This window comes from Colobus angolensis, unplaced genomic scaffold (genome assembly GCF_000951035.1).
Source record: "Colobus angolensis palliatus isolate OR3802 unplaced genomic scaffold, Cang.pa_1.0 Scaffold38, whole genome shotgun sequence".
Taxonomy (NCBI): Eukaryota; Metazoa; Chordata; class Mammalia; order Primates; family Cercopithecidae; genus Colobus; species Colobus angolensis.
In genome coordinates this window covers 2737381-2763562 of record NW_012117154.1, presented here as the reverse complement: position 1 = coordinate 2763562, position 26182 = coordinate 2737381, and the positions used below count along the sequence as shown (strand labels likewise).

General features: G+C 38.4%; 2 protein-coding genes across 2 annotated transcripts in view; both read left to right on the top strand.

Annotated features, from left to right (window-relative positions):
- Positions 1 to 7651, top strand: part of BRWD1 (bromodomain and WD repeat domain containing 1) — a 134191-nt gene extending 126540 nt beyond the window's left edge. Inside the window, exons 39-40 of the mRNA XM_011954216.1 lie at positions 251 to 1150; positions 2503 to 7651. Coding sequence (XP_011809606.1) covers positions 251 to 1150; positions 2503 to 3659 — 2057 coding nt within the window. The 3' untranslated portion in view covers positions 3660 to 7651. The remainder of the gene's footprint in view (positions 1 to 250; positions 1151 to 2502) is intronic.
- Positions 7652 to 8208: 557 nt separating this feature from the next.
- Positions 8209 to 24956, top strand: PSMG1 (proteasome (prosome, macropain) assembly chaperone 1). Its single transcript, XM_011954036.1, has 8 exons — positions 8209 to 8259; positions 16393 to 16900; positions 18255 to 18361; positions 19697 to 19848; positions 20142 to 20204; positions 21481 to 21679; positions 22863 to 22999; positions 24754 to 24956. Exons 2-8 carry the CDS (start codon positions 16761 to 16763, stop codon positions 24826 to 24828), a joined length of 873 nt encoding a protein of 290 aa, XP_011809426.1. The 5' UTR covers positions 8209 to 8259; positions 16393 to 16760; the 3' UTR covers positions 24829 to 24956.
- The last annotated feature ends 1226 nt before the right edge of the window (positions 24957 to 26182 follow it).

The following is a 26182-nucleotide window of genomic DNA, read 5'->3' as shown; positions in this document are numbered from 1 at the left end:
TAGCCAGGCATGGTGACTGGTGCCTGTAATCCCAGCTACTCAGGAGGCTGAGGTAGGATTTGCGCCCGGGAGGCAGAGGTTGCAGTGAGCCAAAATCACACCATTACACTCCAGCCTGGGCAACAAGAGCGAAACTTTGTCTCCTCCCTGCTTCTCCCAAAAGTGAAGAAAATCATTAAAATGTTGTAGTCATTTAAAAATGTTGAAATAAGGAAAATCTTTTTAATCTTATTGTTAACCTTATTTCTAGGTCCTGTTTCATTAGAAAATGGATGTGGCAGAAAAGCCACTCGAAAGAGAGTCTATTTAAGTGATTCTGATAACAATTCATTGGAGACTGGTGAAATTCTAAAAGCCAGAGCTGGAAATAACCGAAAGGTCTTACGGAAGTGTGCTGCTGTGGCTGCCAATAAGATAAAGCTAATGAGTGATGTAGAAGAGAATTCTAGCTCTGAAAGTGTCTGTTCTGGTCGGAAGCTGCCTCACCGCAATGCTTCTGCTGTAGCTAGAAAAAAGTTACTACATAATTCTGAAGATGAACAGAGCTTAAAGTCCGAAATTGAAGAAGAGGAGCTAAAAGATGAAAATCAACCATTACCAGTGTTCAATTCTCACACTGTCCAGAGTAATGTTGATGAATCTGAAAACAGAGATTCAGAGTCAGAAAGTGATTTGTGGGTAGCCCGGAAAAATTGGCATGCTAATGGTTACAAGTCCCATACTCTAGCACCCTCAAAAACGAAATTTCTTAAAATAGAGTCTTCTGAGGAAGACTCTAAAAGTCATGATTCAGATCGTGCATGTAACAGAACTGCTGGCCCATCAACGTCTGTGCAGAAACTTAAGGCAGAGAGCATCTCAGAGGAAGCAGATTCTGAACCAGGAAGATCTGGTGGTAGGAAATACAATACATTTCACAAGAATGCGAGTTTCTTTAAAAAAGCAAAGATTTTGAGTGATTCAGAAGATTCTGAATCTGAGGAGCAAGATAAAGAAGATGGGAAATGTCATAAAATGGAAATGAACCCAATTTCAGGAAATCTGAACTATGATCCTATTGCTGTGTCCCAGTGTTCCTCAGATCATGGAACTGAAACTGATTTAGATTCAGATGATGACAAAAAAGAAAAACCAAACAATTTTATGAAAGGTAATTCAAAACACGTATCTTTGTTCACTGATTTACTTTCATCATCCTTTTACTCCTCTTACACACTGATTTTTTTTCCCCCCTGAAAAATTTTCCCTTGAAACTTTTTTCTCTTTGCTGTTTCTTTCCCTCCCATGCATTCTGTGTTAGCCTTTTCTGTTCATCCTTTATATTCTTACATGCATGCGTAACTTTTTATTGAGTATAGTTTTATTCACCTAACAGGCAATCTTGGCCTTAAGAACTATGTCTGTTAAAGATTTCACTTCTTGTATTGATGATGGGGATACATTATATTAGAGCTGGGCTTGAATAAAGCAGAGAGGGGCACATTTATAATCTGTGGTGTTGATAGCTTAAGCAGTAGACAAAAAGGGTAGGACTATTTAAAAGGGATGTTAGTAATAGCAAATAAGACAGTTCCTGAGCTGTTTCTATTAGGAAGTTTTTCTAAATGCTTTCCATTAATAAGCAGTTTAGTCTACATTTCTTCTATGAAGTAGGTACTAGCTTTCATTTTACAGGTGGTAACTGGAGCACAAAGTGGTGAAATAACTTGCTGAATTCAGATTGTACTCCTGGTACATGGGGATTGATTAAAAAAATACTATAGAGCAGAGGACAGCTAAAACTAAGATGAAAAGTATTTGTGTGATTGGAGCTTGGAGAGTTACGGGGAGGTTCAGAGAGGCTAAGTGTTAAGTGATTAGTTTGCATATGCTAGTGCTATGGTAAACAGAGTTTAGTTGTATTCATGTTAATATAGTGTCAAGATCATGGGATGTTACTGATGAGAATGTGTTGAATTTGAATGGTGCTGAGGATGAAAAAGTTACTGCTTTAAAGTACAGTCATGTGCTGCATAACAGTGGTGGTCTCATAAGATTATAATGAAGGTGAAAAATTTCTGTTGCTTAGTGAAGGCATTATAGCTGTCCTCTAGTCCTAGTGTAGTGCATTACCTTTTCTGTTTGGATACATACACACATACTTTCCATTGCGTAACAACTGCCTGCAGCATTCAGAACAGTAGCACGTCGTACAGGTTTATAGCCTAGGAGTAACAGGCTATACCATATAACCTAGGTGTGTAGTAGGCTGTACCATAAGGTTTGTGTAAGCACACTCTGATGTTTGCTTAAGACGAAATAGCCTAACGATGCATTTCTCAGAATGTATCCTTGCTGTTGAGCAACATACGACTATACTAAGAAGTGTGTACCATTCCATTCACTGCGATACCCCCTTCAAATTAATATGAATTCTGAACTTCTTTTTAATATTGAACATATAATTCCTTTAGACTTAATTACTTACAAAAGATTAATAGAAATCTACTCTTTAACTTTTAGATTCTACATCACAAGACAGTGGACAAAGCAGAAAAATTTCCAGGAAAAGGGTCTGTTCCAGTGACTCAGACAGTAGTTTACAGGTGGCTAAGAAATCATCAAAAGCCAGAACAGGTCTCCTAAGGATTACTCGAAGATGTGCAGCTACGGCTGCCAATAAGATTAAGCTCATGAGTGATGTAGAAGATGTCAGTTTAGAAAATGTGCACACTAGAAGCAAAAATGGAAGGAAAAAACCTGTCCATCTTGCTTGTACTACAGCTAAGAAGAAATTGAGTGATTGTGAAGGAAGTGTACATTATGAAGTGCCAAGTGAACAGTATGCCTGTGAAGGCAAGCCACCTGATCCTGACTCCGAAGGTAGTACAAAAGTGCTTAGTCAGGCTCTAAATGGAGACTCAGACTCTGAAGATACATTGAATTCAGAACAGAAGCACAGGCATACCAATATTCACAAAATAGATGCACCTTCTAAAACAAAAAGTTCCTCTGTAGCATCTTCAGGAGAAGATTCAAAAAGTCATATTCCAGGGAGTGAGACTGATAGGACATTTTCTTCAGAGTCAACTTTGGCACAAAAAGCTACTGCAGAGAATAATTTTGAAGTGGAACTGAATTATGGGCTGCGCAGGTGGAATGGCAGAAGACTTAGGACCTATGGAAAGGCTCCTTTCAGTAAGACAAAAGTGATTCATGATTCACAGGAAGCAGCAGAGAAGGAAGTAAAAAGGAAAAGATCGCATCCTGAATTGGAAAATGTGAAACTCTCTGAAACAACTGGGAATTCAAAGTGTAAACCTGATACTAGTTCCAAATCATCAGATTTGGGATCTGTAACTGAATCAGATATTGACTGTACCGATAATACAAAAACCAAAAGGAGGAAAATGAAAGGAAAAGCAAAAGTAGTTAGAAAAGGTAAAACTTTTACAGCTAACATATCTAAAACTGTGAGACGTCAGAGACAAAGCAAACGCCCTAGGTTAAGTGTGGATGATAATGACTGGGAGGATTTGGATTATGCAAAATCTAAAAGAGTTCTTCGACGTTCAAAAATAAAAACGAGAAATCAGGGTAGAAGGACTGTGAGATACCATGATGGAGATGATGATAGAAGCTTAGAAAATGTGTTAGATTTCAATGGTTGCACCTTATGACCTTGAGGGAAAGCCAGTTCATTTAAGAGGAAATGGACTGGAATTTATGGTGAAAGCTGGCTGTTAAAATTATTTTTTTGTCTTACAATTCAGGGAATATATTTATATTTTTCTATGAAAAGTTATGAATGTGACTAAATCATGACTGTTATTTTTATTTGCACTTGCTGGTCTTTGTAGCAGCATTCAGCACAGGTGCCAAAATATGCTTCATTTTGGGGGCAGTCTATTTTGACAGTATTTGACCTACATATAGCAAGAGTTTGAAATATGTTAAACACTAGACATCCTGGTTATCAAAACCAATGAGCATTACTTTCATGGCAGCAAGTGTCATGCAGTTATTTTCTGAATTTGTCAAAGAGGCAGTAGTTTCTAACCCCTGTTCTTAGTAGTTACAACAAATTTCACAATATGTTTACAGAGTCTTCATAAATACATGCATACTGACACTATAATCATGGGAGGTGTAACCATGATTAGTAGGCAAGGTACCTACCACTTTTTTTTTCTTTCCCTGGCTACTTGAGTAGAATGCATTATACCAGATCTGGTCATTTTCATTGAAATGGTTTCTAATTTTCTTTCCAAGTGCTGTTGGGTTTTTTTCTTTTTAAGGAAAACGTGATCACTTTTATGTTATAAACTTGAATTTATAAAGTGCTAGTAAATTATTTTTAATGATTTGAGTGCATGTTTTAAATCTCTAAGATCAGAGCATAGTCATAGCATTTTCTTTTAAATTGTGCACTAACAAAATGCTATATAATTTGTCTTCTGTCCAAGATCTCCTGGTTTCCATTGTAAGGGATTTAACCAAAATCTTGCTCTTCCATAATCTTACTCTGTGAAATAGAGGAATTTGTGTGCCTTAGATTTAGAAGTATGTTCTTTAATAGAGTGTACAGGGCTAAAAGAATATTTAAGTTAATATGTAGGTTTCCCCCATCTGTATTGCAATTGTAGAGTTGAGTTTTGTTAAAGAGTACAATTGCAAATCTTACCTATATAGGAAAATAGTTAAATGTCATTTTGCATCTCTTTGTTTTAGTTTACTGCTTCCATGTGCAATCCTAAGCATTCTTTGCTGGGGCAACTAAGTATGTCTTTATTAGTGACTTCTAGTCCAAATGTAAGAAATGTTTCGTGGGAAAATAATTTTATAATCCATTTAAAGTGAAACTTTATCACACAAATAGTACACTTATTTTCTAACCAAATACTTGATAGGTTATGCTACTCCAGTGTAGGTGGCCACTCCTAACTTGTTTGTGCCTGAAGATGGACTTGATTCAAATGGTTTACATATTTACTGGGTAAGGGATATGTTACAGTACCCCACCTGTAAGTTATTTATTAGCCCTAGTTGTGTTTAGTTTCAGACAAAATTAACCCTTTTCTCCTGTGTATCTTTGAAATGGCAGGTAAGGTGAAGCATCAGACTGGTATCAATGTTAGACAGTGTTATTTATTAGCCCTAATTGTGTTTGGTTTCAGACAAAATTAACCTTTTCTCCTGTGTATCTTTGAAGTGGCAGATAAGACGAAGCATCAGACTGGTATTAATGTTAGAGAATGTTCTGAAGTGTTCCTATTTGTAGTTATCTATTCCACTTAACATAGTAGGAGGTACATTTTCTTTCTACTCTGATGCATGGAGAAGGATGTATTTGGATATTATCAGCTGAGATAGGTGGGAAACCTACCTCTCATTTGTGGCTTAGAGAGCTATCACCATTTCAGAACTAGGATGCTTTTCTTCTCAGAGCTTGTGTTAAGTACATAGTACACAGATTGATTTGTGGTAATTGTCCTTGACTAAGACTGAAAGGACTAATGGGATGCCTTTTACTTCCCTAATTTTAAGAGCTGGCGATAGATGTCAAATCCATTAATTTATTTAAACTCTTCTTAACCTTCTCTGTTTTATAATCTGTTCTCAGGTTTATAACTCCATGTTTACCATCATTTGCAAAAAGGTACCAAAAAAATCCATAAATAAATATGGAATACATTAATAAGTACATACATTCTTTTGGTAAAACGATATTTTGACAGTTTAGGCTTCATTAATAGAACTGTTCTCATTCTTTGGACTGCATTAATTATTGGTCATTGACTGGTCATCCAATTACTATTTTTTCTTTCAGTCCAAAATAGTTAGACCCTTGCATACAGAACTGGTATTTTGGTTTTTAATCAGATTTGGTTTCATCAGAAGCAAGAATGAACCTGATGTCTTTAAAAGCATAGCTGACAATGGTAGCTTCTCAAGTTATGAAATAAAACTAAAAGATAATGGAGAAAATAATTTTTATGGGTTTTTTTGGTTATGGTGCTATTCCTAAGGTTAACTTTGAATATGTGACACACACACTCCTAAGTACCTTTAAGGAAAATAAATCATTAATAGTTAAAAATGTTTACATTGAGCACTAGAACATGTTTGGCTTTTTTTCTACGTTATGCAAAATGCCCAGGGATTTAATGCACAGGTGTACTTTATTATTTAGGGTCAGTTTGTAGTATTCTTGAGAAAAAGATAAAGGGTTATAATTTGACTGTGAACTGATCCAGAAATAAGTGCTGTACTTTTCCACTGCACTTGAAGTTCAACTAATGGTGTATGTGAAAAACAAAAACTACTTTGGTTGTGTATGTCCAAAGTCCTATGGTTTTATTCATTTATGGTTTTAAAGGCTTTGAGGTACTCAGATTTGATTTTTGCTTTCTTGGAAAGACTCACTTTACCAAGCATATAAAGGAAAAATGATTTCAAACATTCACAAGATAGATGAGTGTTAACAAAGCTTTCTTTTTTCGTGTCCTCCTTATTTAAAATGGTATACTTACAATGTGAAGTAACTTACGAATAAAAGGAAAAGTTTATCCCATATTCAAGTAATTCCTAAGGTCGGCCTCCCTTTTGGTAAGTGGCAAATATCTGATTAAATCATTTCTCGGTTTATTAATCCTTGGAAAGAATGATATAGCAGTTACTCACAGCTTGTAAATTGAAAGGTTCCTTTCAAATAGTAGAGTTGCACCTAAAGAGGAAATTGGGTTTATAAGAAAATGAAGGCAAAGAACTTAAGATTTAAGAAAAAGCACTTCAAAACAGAAGGGCAAATGGAAAAGGGGGATATAAACCAATAAAAACACCATCTGAGGGCATTACTGTCCAAAAATAAAGAATAAGATGCATCACTAAGCCCTTTGCACTCATTATGACCTCGTAAGTAAAAATTATTAGAATAAGAGGTGCATACTACATTCCTTCTGTCTTCTAGACTTTCTGTTTTTGTAGAAGAATCAGAAAACAATTTACTAACCTCCCTGTTTGATATTAAAAACTAAATAGGAAGAATTTTAGTATTTTCTGTCAGTACAAGTTGAACTTGATTGTGCCAACTGAAACCCCAGAAGTTTGTATATCAGTAGAATGCAAGAACATTGTTAAAGGTGCTCACAATCTTTTTTGCTTTCCTTTTCACTCCATTGTATCAATTTTTTGAGTAACTTTTAAATGGCTAGAAAATGGTCTTTTTGCTTTGCCCTTTTATAGCTGAAATAACCAGCTCCATTCTTTTTCATGAATAGTAAGTTGATATATTTATCAGGTATCTTGCAGTTGTCACCAAATACTGTAGTTTTCTGATGTTGTATGGAAATAATAGTTCAATTATTCTAATGTGATGGAGTGCAACAAGTCATTGTAGAACTTTTCACCTGTTAATATTGAAGTTCTACCTCTGAACTTCTGCTGTAGATATCAAGGAAATAATAAAGCAGAAACCCTAAGAAATTTGCAACTTAACAGTTTGAGACTGTCTATTATCCTAGTATTTGGGAAGAGAAGGAATGAATTTGTCAAAACTAGGTGACAAAATAGAGCATTGTAGGAAAAATTGATTCCAACTAGATTAGCAAATGTTAATCCCTAGCTCAAACTGGGAATACTAAGGATTGATAAGTAAACTATGTAATGCTAAGGGCTGTGTTGACTTTTCTTATGATTTTAAGTTTTAAAGGCTGTTAAATTACAGAGATGTTGCCTAAGGATACATGGGGATTCTCAAAAGAAAGAGATTTTTACCCTTTTCATAATCTGCCGAGCTGGATCCTAATATATTGTTAAATTGGTAGAAAAATATCAAGATTTTAAATTGATGTCTGCTCAAGAATTGCTTTTCTAGATTTGGGGGGGGAGGGGAGAGTCACATCATTTGGATTCTACAAATCTGCAGGCTCTATCTTTGGCAACAGGTAAATAACTAGACTATACATCTGTTTCTCAAGTATGGCAAGACCAATAGTTTGAATTTAATTATCAATGCTATGGTATACTTTCTGGTCATATTTTAGTTATGTCAATTTTAAGGTAAGTTTTTTCATTTATTAAAGCCCTTAAATGAGATTTTAGACTGCCAAAGAGAAGAGGCAGTCCAATTGACCTAATTGAAATGAGATGACCAGTATATAGAGCCTAGATGGACTACAGCAGCTCTACCTCTTTGTTTTATAAGATAAATCATTTTAAAAATTACCTTTTTTGGGCCGGACATGGTGGCTCACACCTGTAATCCCAGCACTTTGGGAGGCCGAGGCGGGCGGATCACGAGGTCAGGAGATTGAGGCCATCCTGGCAAATACAGTGAAACCCTGTCTCTACTAAAAATACAAAAAAAATTAGCCGGGCATGGTGGCAGGCGCCTGTAGTCCAGCTACTCGGGAGGCTGAGGCAGAAGAATGGTGTGAACCTGGGAGGCGGAGCTTGCAGCGAGCCAAGGTGGTGCCACTATACTCCAGCCTGCGCAACAGAGCGAGACTCCATCCTTTTTTGATCAGTGGTTAAAAGTTAAAGGGATCTTTAATTTTTAATATATTCAAGTTAATTTTCTAAGTGTGAAATCAGTCCGTGGACTGCAACTATATATTCACCTACAAAATTCCAATCATAAAATTACAGGAGCCTGTCAAGCAGATCTTTAGTTTTCCACTCCACATAAGATCGTTAATGTTCTAAATTAATCAATTCATTTAGATGAATAGATTTTTTGTCAATTCCTAAACACAGGATAATACATTTGGCATTTTCATCTTAAGCAAAAAGTTAAAAAACAGAAAGCACTACTCCAAGCCAAATACATTCTAGCTGGTTAATTCCAGACTTGTCCCAAGTGGTTCCCCAACCTCTTTTCCACTGGTAATTTCTTTTCATGCAGGCAGAACATAGGGTGCGAGGGCTGCGAGTTACCCATGAGCTTGGATAACGGAACTCCAGCGAGTCAGGAGCCCTGCTGGAAAAGGGGTTTGCCACTGGATTGTCTGTGGCCTGGTTTCTTTCCAGTACTACAGTAATAGGGTAGATTGAAAACAAGTATTTACTTCTGATTCTGCCTACATTTAGTGTGAAATGCTCTTAAAGTATTGCTTCTAAAAAGCAAATTAAGCAGTTAAGGTCCCTGAATTCATATTTCAAAATAAGGCTTTTATGAGATTTTTAAAAATTGCAATAGCTATCACAATTCTTTTGTAGAGTTTTTCTAGGGGTGAGAGAAAACTGTATTGTGATGAGGTAGATTAGTTGTAGTTCCAGAATAAAAACAAAAATTCAGGGTTCTGTGGTACCCATCATTGAGTAAACTGAACCCTAAAAATGAAGAAGCTAGTGAATTATTTCTGTCGGTCTCTTGACCTAATACTGCCATACTGCAGTGTTACCAGGTCCCCCCAGAAAATGGAACTGTTTAAAAACACAGTAAGTTACAGAAACCATTTTATTCTACAGCCATTGAGATACTTCAGCTTATGGGATGTTTTTGGAAACTTCTGCTTTGGGAGGCATGAAGATCATTGATAAATGTTACTTGCTTTCTGAGTTTTGGGGTCATTTCATTGCTTATCAATGAAGGGCAGACACAGGAGAGAATATCTCAAGTCTTTTCTGATAAAAGGCTTGCCTGAGGGAGCTTATAACTTGCACCTAGAGGGTTTACCCACTATGTGGATTTGCTTTATCCACCAACCACAGCAATCAATCATGTCAAGATTCTAGGAGCTTACAAAAGAGGCTAGTATGTTTTCATTTTGAGTCAGATATTCTTTTCTCATTCTCAAATCTGTTTTAAATGCTCCAATTTAAAAAATGCCAGTGAAAATTCTGTAATGCTTTTGTAGTAATCATGTGCAGTTTACTTTGAATTCAGGAAAACAGTTTTGTATGATGAAATATTGTGCAGAATCTGTAAGGTAGCTTAAAAATTTTTAAAAAGTCTAATTAGAATATGATTAATCCTTAAAATTTAGGAAGTAGAGATTGTGTTGAGTTAGAACTGTTATGTTTGTATCCAGGTTTCTATTTACCACAGACACCATCTTAGAATACACATATCTGTGAGTTATAATTTAAAGTGGTCATCCAGGTAGATGATTATGGAGTGCTACTACAGATGTAAATTTTTACACTACTGATGTGTTCTTGTCATACCCAAATAGGGAATCACTTCCAGGAAAACAACAGTCCTTAAGCACTCAATGACTTTCTGAACACGTGACTGAAACAAGACCATCTGAGACATTAGGACTGGTGGGATTCTACTGATTTTTTAGTGTTACATGGCATTATCACAAATGTATTGTTAGAGCAGCAGCATCCAGAGTTCTTAAGCTCGTACCCTAACACACAAATTTGACTTCTAACCCTGAAATATCCTATATATATTTCTAAAACTAGTTTTCTTGAGAATAAAGCACTTTATAATTTACTCAGTTTTCAGTAATAAAATTAACACTGACTTAAAAGTATGTATTTAAAAAAATTCTCCACACTTTTCTGTCTCCCTCAGATTTTTATCCTTATTCTATGAAATTCCTGTTTTGTTGTCTAAGACTTAAGAGATTCAGCTTTATCAATTTAGAGTTGCTGTGTACAATGTAATTCATAAATTCTCCCTCCTTTGGGCATAGTTATTGAAGTTCAAATTTCCTTAAAAAGTATTTTTAAAAAACCTGACTTTAGTTTTTTTTCTGCAGAATCTTGACTTTTCCATTATTCCAGACAAATAAACATTTATTAAAATGTCTTACAATTAGTATTTACTAGGTTCCTAAATTGTCAGTATAGGTACTTTGATCACACATCAAAATGGAATTTCTGCAACTTAAAGCATTTTGTTACAAATAAATTTTTAGTTGAAATAGAATTTTAGCTACTGTTTGACTGGATGAGTAGGTTGTCGGGAATGAACCAGTTATTTTTATTTTTTTTCAAAATGCAAATGGTGCAGCTAGTTGATAATAGTATATTCTCATCCTACTATAAAAGTGCAAATTTCACCTTAATTTTGCATGTTTTGAAATTTTTGTTTACCCTTTGTAGCACATTTATATTTTAGCATTTGCTAACATTGATTTAATGTGTTAAAGATACATTTTGGATATAGGGTTGACTTGTTGGAGATACTAGTTCATAATTTTAAAATTCCCAAGAAAAGTGTCTTTGAAGTGGTAAACCCACTACACTTTAAGCCAATTCTCTTCCCACAGAGCCCAACTGAAGGAGATAAGGGCATGCTGCATGGGAGTAATGCCATGATGAGCGTCTTACTCTGGTAAAATGCCATTTACAATGCCTGGAGACCAAACACTGAACAAAACATAATGCCCTTAGAAATAGAATTTCACTGGAAAAGCATGTGAATCACATAAGTTGGCAAAAGGAACTGATGTGTATGTGGTGGGGTTGCTTTGAATAAAGTATATCCTAACCTATTCTGGGGAGAACACTTATCTTAGAGAAATGTGAAATCAGTTTCATAGACTTACGGAAAAATCTGAAGTGCTTGCATTGTGAGGGCAGAGGACTGCCTCATTAATCTGGCTGTATGAACATGTCAGTCCACAGAAGCAGTTTTTACCTGTACTCATCTGCCCTTTAGTCAGCTTAGTGACAGAAGGGCAAACATCTTCATAGAAGTTTAGAAGGTTGGCATTGGTAGTTTCATTGCTACAGAATAATAGTGTTACTTGATAGTACCTGACTAAAAGAGTTCTCAATTTCTAGTACTTAGTAGTGAAAAGAATGTGATAGAGTCCTCCAGAAGTCTAGTGTGGGTATAGGATATCAACTGTGGTTATTTCAGTCATCTACAGCCTGACCGTTTGAATGCTAAGTGTCTGGAAACTTCAGGCAGGGTCTTACAAAACAAACTGCCATCAAGACTGGTGTGTACCATGAAGGCAGTTTTAGATAGTTTGACTGTTCATGGCTGCAAGAAAAACCTAAAATCCAAAGGCCAGTGAACTTCAGATACATAAAAGGAGTATCACTTCTGTTCTAGAAGAGTAGTAATTAGACTTGTTTGTGAAATCGGAAAATTTGGCTTTGAGACACTGGTAACAATAAACATATCTGAGCCCTCCTAAGTTTGGTCAGCATGGAGTAGTAGGTCTGGCATCATGTGGCTGTGCACAGCTCCAGTGGGATTTCAAGCCCCCTCTAAAAACTGCCTTTGTCTGCATGAAGGACTTAACTCTCAAATCCCTTCACAATTTTCAGCTCTCGTGTGAATGCTTCCTCAAAGGAAGCCTGCCTTGATCCCTTAGGCTAGGTTAGGTTTCTAGTCTGTGTTCTCATAGCACTCTGCACTTGTTAGTTCCTTTAAGCAACTCTACATATGTGTTATTTTTTAGAATTTTAATCTGAATCTCGTGTGTGTCACATACCTAGGTCAGAAAATACTGGAACAATGAAATTAAGATTTAGTAATTCAAATTATGTAAAATGCTCATATATATGTTTTTAGATTAGCAGCTTTATGATGCCAATGCTGAAGGAACTTTTCACCCCATTCTTACAAGTCTGCTACTGTTTTAAGTGACATCCTTATAGTTGTAGATAAGCAAATGTAAGGTTGTATCAATGCCGAGCCCTTAGTATCACATTTTAAAATTTATCATTTAGCAATATGACTTTTAAATTTATTGTTTCCGAATGAGTGTTGTTGAGGAATGTTAGCAGTAGTAAAATCTTGTGTTACAAGATTTTTGCATTTACATGAACTTTCACTCATTTTTCAGAATTTGTTCCTAGAGACAGAAAACCCAAAACAAAAGTGAGAACATGTATGCATAATCAGAAGGATGCAGTGCAGATGCCTAGTGAAACTCTGAAAGCAAAAATGGTACCTGAGAAAGTTCCCCGCAGATGTGCTACTGTTGCTGCAAATAAAATAAAGATAATGAGTAATCTAAAAGAAACGATCTCAGGACCAGAAAATGTCTGGATTAGGAAGAGTAGCAGAAAACTGCCCCATCGAAATGCTTCTGCTGCGGCTAAGAAAAAATTACTGAATGTTTATAAAGAGGATGATACAACCATAAATTCTGAAAGTGAAAAAGAGCTAGAAGATATTAATAGAAAAGTGCTTTTTTTAAGGGGGTTCAGATCCTGGAAAGAAAATGCACAGTAGTGACTATGAGAATGTAGAAGTGCTATCTGAAAACAGTTGGGCCACGAGTAAACTGGCAGTTACATTCTGCTCCCAGCTCTAAAATTACTCCCTTATTGGCATCTTTGGAGGAATTTTCTAAAAGCCATAATCCAGTGGGTTCCTTCCAGTCAGCTCTTGTACAGACACGTGCTCCAGGGAATTGTGAGGAGGAAATAGATTGCAGAGTCTGTAGGTGGAGAGGTGGAAAGAAATGACAAATGGCCTGCTATAAGACTACTATTCCTTCCCAGAAAGCAAGGCCTTGAAGACATGGTTCCTTAGAGGAAGAATATAATGGGACGAGTACAGGCTAGGAAGAACTTGGAGTTTTGAAAGATTTGGAGATTTTGAAAGATTTGGAGATTTGAAAGAAATTTCAAAATCTCAACCTGATGCTAATTTTAAGGGTTCTGCATTAAGAGTGTAAAAATTCAGACCATGACAACTATGGTGTCATGAGGGAAAAAAATCAGGCACTTTTCCAAAGGAAGTGCTAATGGGCCTATTTGACTTCTGAGTGAAGCAAAAACTACCTAGATCCAGTCCCTGTAATTCACATCCCCAAAGGTCAAAAACAAACTAGGAGGACCTGGGAATGTCAGCTGGAGATGTTGATTATTGAGTTCTGATGTAGAGTGTTGGAAATAGGCAATTAGAGAAAGTCCATTGATGTCATTTTGTTTATAATATTGCAGTTCATACTGAATGACCACTTGATATGACTAATTCAGGGAATATATATTTTTATATGAAAGCTATGAATGTTACTATCACGGCTTATCCTTATTTTTACTTTTATGTAGCAGCATTTACAGAAATGCCAAAAATGTGCCTCATTAAGAGGCAGGTCTTAGTTTAATCAGATAAAAATAAAATATATAGCTTAAGATCAAAACAGTCATATTTTTAGATACAGTGAAATCTTTTATGTTTCTCTACAGCACCTTAAAAATTAGAACTTGAATACTTTGAGTACTTACTACAGTCTCATCCCAACAAACTTTAATGGCAGCATGTGTGGCCTCTGCTAGGATTAGAAAATCTGGTCGTGGTGTAACAAGTGTATTTACGATAGGATTTAATTTGTTGTTAATATGTATTTGTTGAAATTAAAATTCAAATTGCCATATTAAATGAATGTACTGTCACATCTTTTTAACATAGTAATGTGTTATTGGAAAAATTAAGTTGTTGAAAGTAAGTTGTTTTCCCACTTAAAAATATCTGCATGTGTAAATCTGAAAAACTAAATTACAGAAACCTAGGGTTTTCTATTTCTTTTTTAAGTCAAATGCATTTTTTTTGTTGTTATACAGATGAACCAAGTGTCCAAAATACTTGAGAAATTTGTGGTTGCATGTCTGTTTTAAAAAAATGCTTTTTGTTCTTTAGCATAAGCCAGAATATTCTAACCTACTAAGTCTGTGTCCTTTGCTCCTTTTGTAGTATACTTTCATCTAAACTACTGATCCCCAGTATGTTGATGCACAGGTGAGAAGGGAAGAATTCCTAATAAACTGCTATTACTTTTAGGTGCATGGGGTTTGATTTTTGAGTTCTAATGAAATGCTTAAACAACTTTCCAGTTCAAAATTTACTTAATTTACATTTCTTGAGTCTATTATGTCCTCAACAAATAACTATAAAATGAAGTACTTAACTCTCAGTGAAGACTATTTTATGCAAAGGTTTTTTTTTTTTGGCAACTTCAGTGTAATGAAAGAATTTAAGCTTTGAATTTATAATTTGCTGTGGTAGGGTTAATTTCTGTCAGTATTCGAGATTGTATTATCAGTCTTGCATAATGGAATCCTTTTTTGGCTAAGTATTTAATTCGAACATATTTGCCGTTTTAAAAAGTGGCCTAACTTATTGTAACTGCATGCAATAAGCATTTGCTTAAAACTTAACATTGTAAAATTGTTCTCTCTGAAATGTGTGCAGAATTTAAATCATGGCCAAATGTATTACCATTACCCTATTTACAGTAATTTGCTTTGCAGAAAATATTTCTTCATAATAGAACTGTGAAGTCAAATTGAAGATCTTACTGGTAAAAATGACAAATTAACAAAAGGACTAAGACAAGTGGTGCCCAAACAACCTTTTTATTCTGCAGTTCCATCATTATAATAGACCAATTAACCCAGGAGTCCTAATGTTTTAAAACATCATTCTGGTAATCTTGTTTATTCCATCTCACTAGGGATATCCAAAGTTTCCAAAGCTCTTACTGGCTAGTAATTTAGTCTTAATTTTATTGCTAAATGTTCAAATTTTGCTTCCAAACTCACACTTTTTTTTTTTTGCAGATGTGTAGATCTGCTAAACACTAATTTTATGTAAATGATTTTGTTGATCATTATTTTTCCACATCTTAAAATGTTTCTAGCAGGTTTGAGATTTTATCTCAACAGGCTCTCTGTGACCCCAAAGTAGTACTTACCTTTGCGACTACTGACAAAGTCACAACTTGCAGGCGATGTCATGTATTTCGGTACAACTAAATCTAGGAAACAGTTTTTATTTTTCATTGCATTACTGCATCTTTTCATTTGCATTTAAATTATGTCCCCTTTTTCTCTTGCTTGAAACAGTGCTCCTCGAGCTTTGTCTTCCAGCACATTTGAAAGAGAACCAATTAATCACACATTTTGCTTAATTAAAGGCTATTTAAAAAGAAACATTTTGTATTAGAAAATGGCCAAGTTTAAAAAATACACTCTTTTTTACATTCTCATAAAAATGTTTTTTAAATCGGCTTGACAATCATCGGCTTTTGAAATGTGAATTCCTATTGCCAGAGTAAAGGTCTCATTTTATACCACCACGAAGCGCTGTATTTCTTGCTGCCCTTGCGTCCGCCCGTGCCCGCTGTCTGAGGGCGCGCCTGGCTCCGGGGGCCCTCAGTGCCACCGCGCGGCCACCTACCTGGGCAGTCGAAATTTGGAGCGGGTGCACTAAGGCTCCCCCAGTCTCTCCTATCGCAGAAGGAAAAGGGAAAGGCCTCACAGCTCCCGGACGCCACTGCCAGCGGCGCCGGCGCCGCCCCTGCACCCATGGTTCCGCTACCGCCGCGACCGGAGGCCCCGCCCTCCTCTCGCTCCCCCCCACCCCGCCCCTCTAGCCCGCAGTCCTCCCACCTCTCGACGCCTGCAGGGCTCAAGCTGCGAATGAAAGCATTCATACAGGCGTGGATACAGGCGGTGGCTTACGCCTGTATCCACGCGCTTTGGGAGGTCAAAGCAGGAGTATCGCTTGAGCCCAGGAGTTCGAGACCAGTCTGGACAACACAGCGAGACCCCAACCCCACAATCTGTAATTTAAAAACAAAAACTGCGGGTACTCCTGACCCAAGGCGTGGCAGCGCGAGCGGGCGCTGTAGGGGGCGTGGCCACAGGCTATTGGTGTGCCTGGGGGCGTGGCCTGGGCGGGGCGTGGCGCCCGCGCCGTGGGGTTGTGGCCGCGAGCTCGGGCTGGGCGCGGAGGGCGTGGCCTGTGCGGGGCGGGACTTATTGCCCGCGCGGTGAGGAAGCGTGGTCTCGCGCATGCTGGCGTGCGCCGTCCCGCGGCGCCGCAGTTGTGTCCAGCCGGTCCCGGGGCGGCTATGGCGGCCACGTTCTTCGGAGAGGTGGTGAAGGCGCCATGCCGAGCTGGGACGGAGGACGAGGAGGAGGAGGAGGAGGAGGAGGGGCGGAGGGAGATGCCCGAGGACAGGGAGGTGCGTCAACAGCTGGCGCGGAAGAGGTGAGGCACCTGGATAAGGGAGGCGCGCTCTCCGCTGCTGGAAGGTGCGCGGGCCTCGCAGCCGCGACAGCACCGAAGGCCGGGGCTCCGCGGTCTTCCGAGTGACCCCCGCGGTTGCCGCCGCTCCGTGGCTCTGCTTGGGCCCTGGGTCTCCGTGAAGCCGCGGCGTCCGTCGGCGCCAGGCCCAGGTGGGTGCGGTGCTCGGGTGGATCCGCTGGCGTTTCGTGGAGTCCAGGGTGAAGCCGCTGTGGGAGGGCTGGGTTCATATCCGTTCTTTAAAGGCTTCCTAGAGGCTTGGTGTCTTGAGGACTCGTGATCTTCCCGCTTCTTGTCACATTATGTTGGGCCGCAGCGCTCCCGCGGGTCCCACCACGTTTGTCATGGATTGTTCGCGGACACACCGATTCCCTCGAAACTTTTTAAACCTCCACCCCACACTTCAATTAGCATAATGTCAGTAGCAGATGAACACTCTTAAAAAAAATTGTTTCCAAATACATAAAAATGTGGGAGAAAATAGTCAAGTGAGCCCTGACCCCTAACACAACCAGGTAAATTCAACGGGAAGATTTTGTCACGTTTATTTCCTCTCCCGCCACTCTAAGCGAATTCCAGTCATCATGGCCTTTCACAAATTCTGCATTTTTCAGAATACATCTCAAACGTTTTAGGGATTTTCTTACATACGCTATTATCACCCCTAACAACACTAATACTAATTTTTAGTATGATTTCATAGTCCATGCTCACTCACGTTTACCTAGTTTTTTCAAATATGATATTTTACAGTGATTTGTGTGAATGAGGATCCTAACAAGGTCTACAGGTTACATTTAGACGTGTCACTTCATTTAGAGCAGCCGCCTCCTAACCCTCTTAAGAGACAGGACTGGCTGACCTGTCCAGTGCCCCACACTCTGAATTTGTCTGATAGCTTCCTTGTGGTATCACTTAACGTGTGTTTCACCTGCATGTCCTGTAAATGAATGTTCATTTGTAGGTTTGGTCAGATTCACATTCAATGTTTTGTCGGCAAGAATGCTTCAACTAAGTGGTGCTTTCTGTTTCTTGTTGCAGGCTATCCCCAGTTGTCTCACTTTTAGGGATCTAAGATTGATCCTTGGGTCAGGTGGACAGCCTGACCACTATTTTAGAGTTCTCCCTAAACACGTATGCAGTAGTTTTATCTGTCGGTTATCATTGCCTGAGTCCATCGTTTTCTGAGGATATTAGTTATATTCTTTATAAAACTAACGTGCATTTTATTTATTGTGATACATATAGTGCCCTTTTGCCATAATATGATACTGTTTGTATTGAAGTTGCTTTAGTTTCATCTTGTTTCTTGTGTTAGGGAGGTGCGGCTCCTTCGAAGACAAACAAAAACATCTTTGGAAGTTTCTTTGCTAGAAAAATATCCGTGCTCCAAGTTTATAATTGCTATAGGAAATAATGCAGTAGGTAAGTGAAAATGCAGAAGACTTAGTCATTTTGTTGAAAGAATGAAATATAAAGTTACTTATAGTCTTCCATCATAAAAGATTTAAAATGTTTAGTACTTTAAAAAGCCACAGCAGAGTGTATTTCTGAGTAAAATCTCTCTCCTGTTCATGTTGCATCTTTTTTTTTCTTTTTTTGGTAGAGATGGTTTCTCTCTGTGTTGCCCAGGCTGGTCTTGCACTCCTGTCCTCAAGTGATCCTTCTGCTCTCAGCTTCCCAAAGAGCTGGGATTACAGGTGTGAGCCACAGCACCTGGCCTGCATTATCTTTTTAATAAACTGAAAAGGTCAGATTTAGGCTGGGTGCAGTGGCTCAGATCTGTAGCCCCAGCTCTTTGGGAGGCCAAGGCAGGAGGATCTCTCGAGGCCAGGATTTGAGACCAGCCTGGGCAACATAGCGAGACCCTGTCTCTACAAAAAAATGAAAAAATGTAGCCAGGCATGGTGGTACTTGCCTGTAGTCCTGGCTCCTGAGGGGCCTGAAATGGGAGGATTGCTTGAGCCCAGGATTTCGAGGCTGCAGTGAGCCATGATCCTCCCACTGATCGTGCTCCAGCTTGGGTGACAAAGCAAGACCCCAACTCAGAGAAAAGCTTTAAAGAAAATGTTTTTAGCCTCAGGAACTCAAAACTCAAGGAGCTGTTTCTAGTGTGTTGACGTATCCGGGTTTATGTAAATGTTTTTGAGTTAATAGACTCCTTTGAGAACACAGTGAAAACTCTAGAGACAGTAATAATTATCAACATGTTTTAAGTACTTAAGTTCTAAGGTCCTTGCATGTATTAATTCTCTTGGTGGATTAAGGTAAAAACAGTGTAGAGTGCAGCTAGGACAATATACATCTACAAATACACACATATACCTTAATATTTTTAGGGTGTTCACAGGTTCTGATGAGAACATTCAGGAAACCCAGTTAAGATTCCTTCCTCTGTAAGGTACCCCTAGTGCTTGTAGAACATAGTAAGTACACAGTGGCAAGTAACTATGGACTCATTTATATAAAGTTCTGCTGGCCTAAAGTTTTTCGGAACAGTATTACCCCATGAGCATGTGGTAGAAAGTCTGTCAGCAAACCTGCCTTCTTGATCCCTAGCTCTAGGATTGTCTTAATCAGGGTGTGGCCTTTTACTTCTTGGGGGCCTCAGTTTCTTTTTCTGTGTAATGGTATTAGGTAGATGGTCTTGATTGGCTCTTACAGCTCTCAAATTCTACAGTAACTTGAGCTTACTTTTTATTGAATAGGAAATACAGCTTGCAGAGCCAAACACTAACTTACGTGAACTGTTTTTTACAGCATTTCTGTCATCATTTGTTATGAATTCAGGAGTCTGGGAAGAAGTTGGTTGTGCTAAACTCTGGAATGAATGGTGTAGAACAGCAGACACTACACATCTGTCCTCCACAGAGGCTTTTTGTGGGTTTTATCATCTCAAATCCAATCCCTCGGTAGGTGGGACTTGTGTGTTTGAAAAGTAGTTATTTAAGTGTCACTTATATGGTATTTACTGGTAGTGTACTTTAGTATGGCAAGTCTTTCAGTTGCTCTGTCAGTGTGTACTTTTTCTGATACTAATCACCAATAGTGGTTTGACTCTTAAATTTTAAAGAGAGTAGGTCAATAATGGAACCAGGAAAATAAGTATTACCTAAGTGTTGTCATTCACATGTTACATATATGGTGATAGTTTGGGGTGTGTATAAAGCCTACTTGACAAAAAACGTGGAACTTGACTTTTCAGGTTTTCCTCTGTCAGTGCAGTTGCTACGTTGCAGAAGATCAGCAGTATCAGTGGCTGGAAAAGGTAGGAGAGAAATGAAAACCTGTGAATGGTTGGTCTACAGGAGTTTTCATTTTTTATGGGTTCAGTGTCTTTTAACTTAAACTTATGCAGTCAGATATTTATTTCTTTAAAATATTGTGGGAATTTCTTTTGGAATATAAAGAGTAAAAGAACTTGCTTATTTAACATGACCAACCGATTGTGTTTTATACTTCTGTGACCTGCCATCCTCAGTGCTGAGGTACGGAAGTATAAAACACAGTTGGTCCTCAGCATTGAGGACGGTAGGTCACAGAAGTATAAAACACAATTGGATTCCTCCCGCCCGTCTTTCTTTGTTTACATCACTTTAGATCTTATTAAAAGGTAAAAGCGTTCTTAGAAATCTATCAAATCCAGACTCTACCTATTATAGAAGAGGACAGTTAGAACCACCATGATTGAAACTTACCTATAAGTGTAGTAATTCCAAAAATGAATTTCATAAGAGTTATTTTTCAGGTGTCAGTGGTAGGTGGGAGAGGGAATGAATGTTAGGTGTGTACTTGTGACTTTTTTCCTTTGGACAGCAGGCCTGTAGTCACTATTCTGGCACTCTGACTTCATTTACTCCACATCACAGGCCCCTTAAGTAGGCAGTGCTGGCGTGACGTGTTCATCTGTTCTTGTGTTGCTATAAAGAATACCTGAGGCTGGGTAATTTATGAAAAAAGAGGTTTAACTGGTTCACAGTTCTGCAGGCTGTACAGGAAGCATGGTGCTGGCATCTGCTTGGCTTCAGCTGAGGCCTCAGGAGCCTCCAGTCATGGTGGAAGGTGAAGGGGGAGCAGGCAGATCGCATAGTGAGAGCATGAGAGAGAGGAGGAGCCAGCCTATTTTGAACTACCAGCTCTAGTATGAAGTGAGTGAAAAGGGAGAAGTCACGTATCACCAGCAGGATGGTGCTAGGCCATTCTCGAGGGATCTACCCCCATATCCAGTCACCTCCCACCAGGCCCTGCCTCCAAAACTGGGAATCACATTTTAACTTGAGATTTGGAGGGGACAAACGTCTAAACTATATCACCTTAGTTCACTAATGAGGAAAGTGTCTTTGAAAAAATTGCCCACCTAGAAAGCAGAACCAAGATCAAACCCAGGTTGAGAGCGCAGGTGTGTTCTGTTTCTCTAGGGCACACTCCCACCCCTGCTAGGCATATTACTGTTGTCTGTGGTGTTAGGTGAGTACCCAGAGGAATGTTTCCGTTCTGTAACAAAATTATGTGTTTTTTTAAATTTGAAATCAATTTTATGTTAGGTTTTTGGCTCTTGTCCGAGGAAGAACATGCAGATAACTATCCTCACATGTCGACACGTTACCGATTATAAAACCTTAGAATCCACTGGCAGCCTTCCTTCTCCTTTCCTGAAAGCCCTGAAAACACAGAATTTCAAAGACCCTGCGTGTTGTCCGTTGCTAGAACAACCGAATATCGTACACGACCTTCCTGCAGCAGGTGGTATTAAAATTTGTAACATTTACATTGTATCTTATTGCTTTATTGATACTTACTACTTTCACCATTAGAGGTCTTTTTGAGGTAGTTTATTAATGATGATTGATACCAATATATTGCTGTTAGTCCTCAATATCTGTAGTTACAAGTGCAGTATATTTAGTTTGAGTTTTCAGATTTTCCAGACACAGTTATTTGAGGAGCTCAGGTTTCTTAACTGTTAGGCTTCAGACGTGCTGTTTTTTTTTTTTTTTTTTTTTTGAGGCGGAGTCTCGCTCTGTCGCCCGGACTGGAGTGCAGTGGCCGGATCTCAGCTCACTGCAAGCTCGGCCTCCCGGGTTTACGCCATTCTCCTGCCTCAGCCTCCCGAGTAGCTGGGACTACAGGCACCCGCCACCTCGCCCGGCTAGTTTTTGTATTTTTTTTTTAGTAGAGATGGGGTTTCACCGTGTTAGCCAGGATGGTCTCGATCTCCTGACCTCGTGATCCGCCCGTCTCGGCCTCCCAAAGTGCTGGGATTACAGGCTTGAGCCACCGCGCCCGGCCCGTGCTGTGTTTCTTTTTGGTCTTTGATTATTCAGAATGCAAGCCAGTGTTAAATATAAATTATTGGTGCATGAAAAGTTGATAAAGTATGTTTTAATTATCAAAATAGAAGTTTTGAATATTCAATCTTGATAGTTGCTTCAATTGTTTTTCATGACTGTCACATCTGCCATCGTATGACAAAGAGACCACCATTGACTTTTCAGTGGGTGATGTAGTACATCATTGTTATTATATGAACTGTATTAAAATGGGTTTGATTGGGTTTTTTTTTGCTTTCAGTGTTTACTAGAATGAGAAGTGGCTAAATATTTTACTTTGTGCGTTTTGTATTTATTTGTTATGTATACTTCATTATGGTCAGTAGAATTTTAATCTTTCAGCTACTTAAAATCATCTTAGCTGTATTTTGAGGAAATGTAAAGTTAATATTTGCAAAAGAAGAGATTATTAGGAAAATAAATTGACTTTGAAAGAAAATCTACATTATAATTGGTTCAAAATTGCAGTAAATACCTTGATTGAAAGAGGCAGCTGAGATAACTACTTTTAAAAACAGCCTTTTTTATTTAAAGGTGTTTAAAAGTAACATAATAGAAGACTTACGTGTTTTTTTTTTTTTCTTGTATATTCATAGTTCTGAGTTACTGTCAAGTATGGAAAATCCCAGCAATTCTGTACTTGTGTTATACTGATGTGATGAAATTAGACCTAATTACAGTGGAAGCTTTTAAGCCTATACTTTCTACCAGAAGCTTGAAGAGTTTGGTTAAGGTAAGGTTTTAACTCATTTAAATTAATAGCTGAGTTGTTATAATGAGCTTAGTAACATAAATGTATGGTGTCATTTTAAACCTAAGCAATGCTTGGAGACCCATTCTTCTCAAAGTGAAGCTTCCTAGTCTGGCAGTTTGAATTTGTCATCATCTTTTCTGTATACGTCTGTAATTTGACAAATGCTTTGTTCCTGTGTGACAGATTAATGCAATGCAATTAAATCCCAAATGTCTTTGTGGACAGATGGTTTTACTGTTCAAGAAGTTTCTAGAACTACTTTGGAAGGTTTTAAAAAAAATTTTAATTTAATTTTTGAGAACGTTATTTTTGAGTATAGTATAGATCAAATTATTATAATATTTACCCAGTTTTACAGAGAACTGGATATGTGAAGATGAGAGAATTACGTGATGAACCTCTTACTCTTGGTTTATACCTTTGGGCTCATTTTCTAAAAAAAATTGGAACATGTACATAAAAATGTTTGCCTGTAATCTCAGGTAGTTGAGGGATTCCATTGCTTTCTTTTAAGAGACTTTTTGGAAGTCCACAGTCTCTGGTTTAAGCACGGTTTCTTTACAGGAAAGAGGTTGTCACAACATTGTCCCTCAGCCTGGTTTTATTCCGGAATGGCTATTAGTGTTAAGGCTGTTGTGATAAGTTGTTGGAAGTAGCTCATTTCCCAGGTCTCATAAATTAGTTTGTTACTAGATTGTCAGCTCCTTGTGGTAATGGTGGACCACGTTTTTTAATTTTGGTATTCCAAGTTTACCACATACCTGGCATGTTGAATAAATCCGTCAATAGCCATTTGTTGAAGAGTACAGCTGTAAAACTGTAATTTAGTATACTGCAAGCTTATCTTTCAAATTAGCTAGAATCAGGGATCATCTTTCTGACACATGGAGTTAATTTATTTTTAGCATCTGTTTCAAAGTGTATGCTGATTGTCTTGTTTGTTTAAATAGCCGATTGCCTCATCTCACTTAACTTAAGAGATGAGTTCCCATGGGCAGGGACTGGGCCGTTTTGTTTACTGCTGTAGGACTGTGTGTAGTACACAGGTGTGTCGTAAACATTTGGACTTCTTCTGAAACTTGGAAATCATCTGTCATTTGGGGCTTAAAGAAACTCAGCTTTTATGAATATACTTTCAAGTGGAAATTTAACTCAGCATTTTCATTTTTGCTTTGAAGATAATGATTAGCAGGAGGGTAAGATGGTGGTTCTGCAGGGGGCTGTTTTCTTAATGACCAAATACATCAGCCTGAGTCAGTTCATTGTTTCTGACCATTTAAAAGTGGTATTTTCAATAAGGTGGAATTATTTTGAATTCTTGCTGTGTGGCAGTTTAGTTGGATTTGAAAGATGGATGAATCTTAGGGGGTAGAAGTGTGCAGAGGGAAGCAGTGTGAGCAGAGTGGGGAAGTGTGAGGAGAGCCATGAGGAGCACGGTGTTGGTGGAGAGGGGAGGAAGACATCTTGCAGGGAAGGTCGGGCGGATTGGAGCGTGGACTTCCTCTGGAGGCCGGGAGAGCATTGGAGGCCAGGAAATCATCGGCGAGTGTGGCTGGGAAAGGGCCTGTTGAACTGACTTTCCTGCTTGCTTTTTGTTGAGAAGGGGAGAGTAAAGGCCGCGCCTGTCCCATGGCTGTTGTCTCGAGTGTGGAGATTGCGGGTTTTGGGGAGGGGTGTTACCTCTGCCTGAATCCCAGGGGTCTCACTGTATTCATTGTTTTCTCTCCTTTCAGAATATTCCCCAAAGCACTGAGATACTAAAGAAATTGATGACAACAAATGAGATTCAGAGTAACATTTATACATGATCTTAAACATTGTTTTGTAATGTATATTACTTGTCCATTCCTTTAAGGGGAGCAACGTGCACTCTTTTGTAGATTACTTTTGGGGGATATATTTTGAGAACGATGAAACGGAATAAAATTGTAAAAAATTAATTGCAGTTTTAATTCCTTATTTATGATATTCTTCACAACTGAAATAAGCCAGGCATTTTCCTTTTATCCACTAGGTGGGAGTATTGTTGTATTTGAATATTTTGAGGTACTGTAGTTAAATTTTTATCTTATTTATTTATTGAGGCTGGATGTTGTTCTGTTGCCGAGGCTGAAGTGCAATGTGCTATCATGGTTCACTGAATCCTTGACCTCCTGGGCTCAAGCATTTCCCCCGCCTTGGCCTCCCAAAGTGCTGGGATTACAGGTGTGAGCCACTGTGCTCAACTTTAGTTAAATTTTTCAAAGCTATAGAGATCAGCAAATTGTATTCATGTGGCAAAGTGTAGTTAACTAGGTGTAACTATTCACTGACCTGTTGGTAATTCTTAATATGTAGAAATTTCTGGATATTTTAGGAGTCCTGCAGTTTTTTTGTCTTGATAAAAATTGATGACAAGGTAACAAAATTATGTATTTACTAAAAATGAAACAAATGTGTATTCCTCACTTTTAAGTAATATCTGACAGATAGCCTCTTCACCCAGACTTTCCTAGGGCTCTCTTTCAAGGCTGGCTCTGTGCGTATCAGCAGTTCTCTTACAGTCACGTGTTACCGTTAGGAGTGTGAATGGAATCATGAACCCGGAGTAGCCGCACGACTTCACAGGACCACAAACTAGACTGCATTCATGGAATTAAATTTTAAAATGCTGGAGTTACATGCTTCTTATCTCTTCTGCTTTCTTTTTCACCTTTTTAGTTATTGAATCATTTACATCTTGCAGATTTGGAGTACTTACCCATTTATAATTTCTAGTTCCAGTTCATTTACTGTTTTTGGTAATGATTAGAAGTAGGGTAAGGATATACTGTGTTCTGACTCCTTCTTGAGTAAACTTGGTTTCCTTAACATAATCAAGTTTTGGAAGTCTTGTGCATGGTGTGTATATATGAATATATCCTGAAGGCAGAAATCTAGGCATTTCCCTTGTTGAAAAAAAGTTTGCATTCATTCAGAACTGTGTCTGCAGAGCCGTGAGGTAACATCGTATGACCTGGAATCTGGTCCTAGCTGGAGCTAGATCCTCCTCTTGTGCTGAGGGTCAGTGTGGTAAGTAAGGAAGAGTCATCTTGGAAAAGCAGACTATGTTCAATCCCAGGCCACCCCTTACAGGCCAGGGGACTTTGGGCAGATGCCTTGAAGCTTCCTGAGCAACAGCTT

Coding starts and splice junctions, on each gene's coding strand:
- PSMG1 (XM_011954036.1), top strand. CDS start 16,761: ATGGCGGCCACGTTCTTCGGAGAGGTGGTGAAGGCGCCATGCCGAGCT. Junction 16,901..18,254: donor CAACAGCTGGCGCGGAAGAG/GTGAGGCACCTG, acceptor TTCTTGTGTTAG/GGAGGTGCGGCTCCTTCGAA. Junction 20,205..21,480: donor AGTATCAGTGGCTGGAAAAG/GTAGGAGAGAAA, acceptor ATTTTATGTTAG/GTTTTTGGCTCTTGTCCGAG.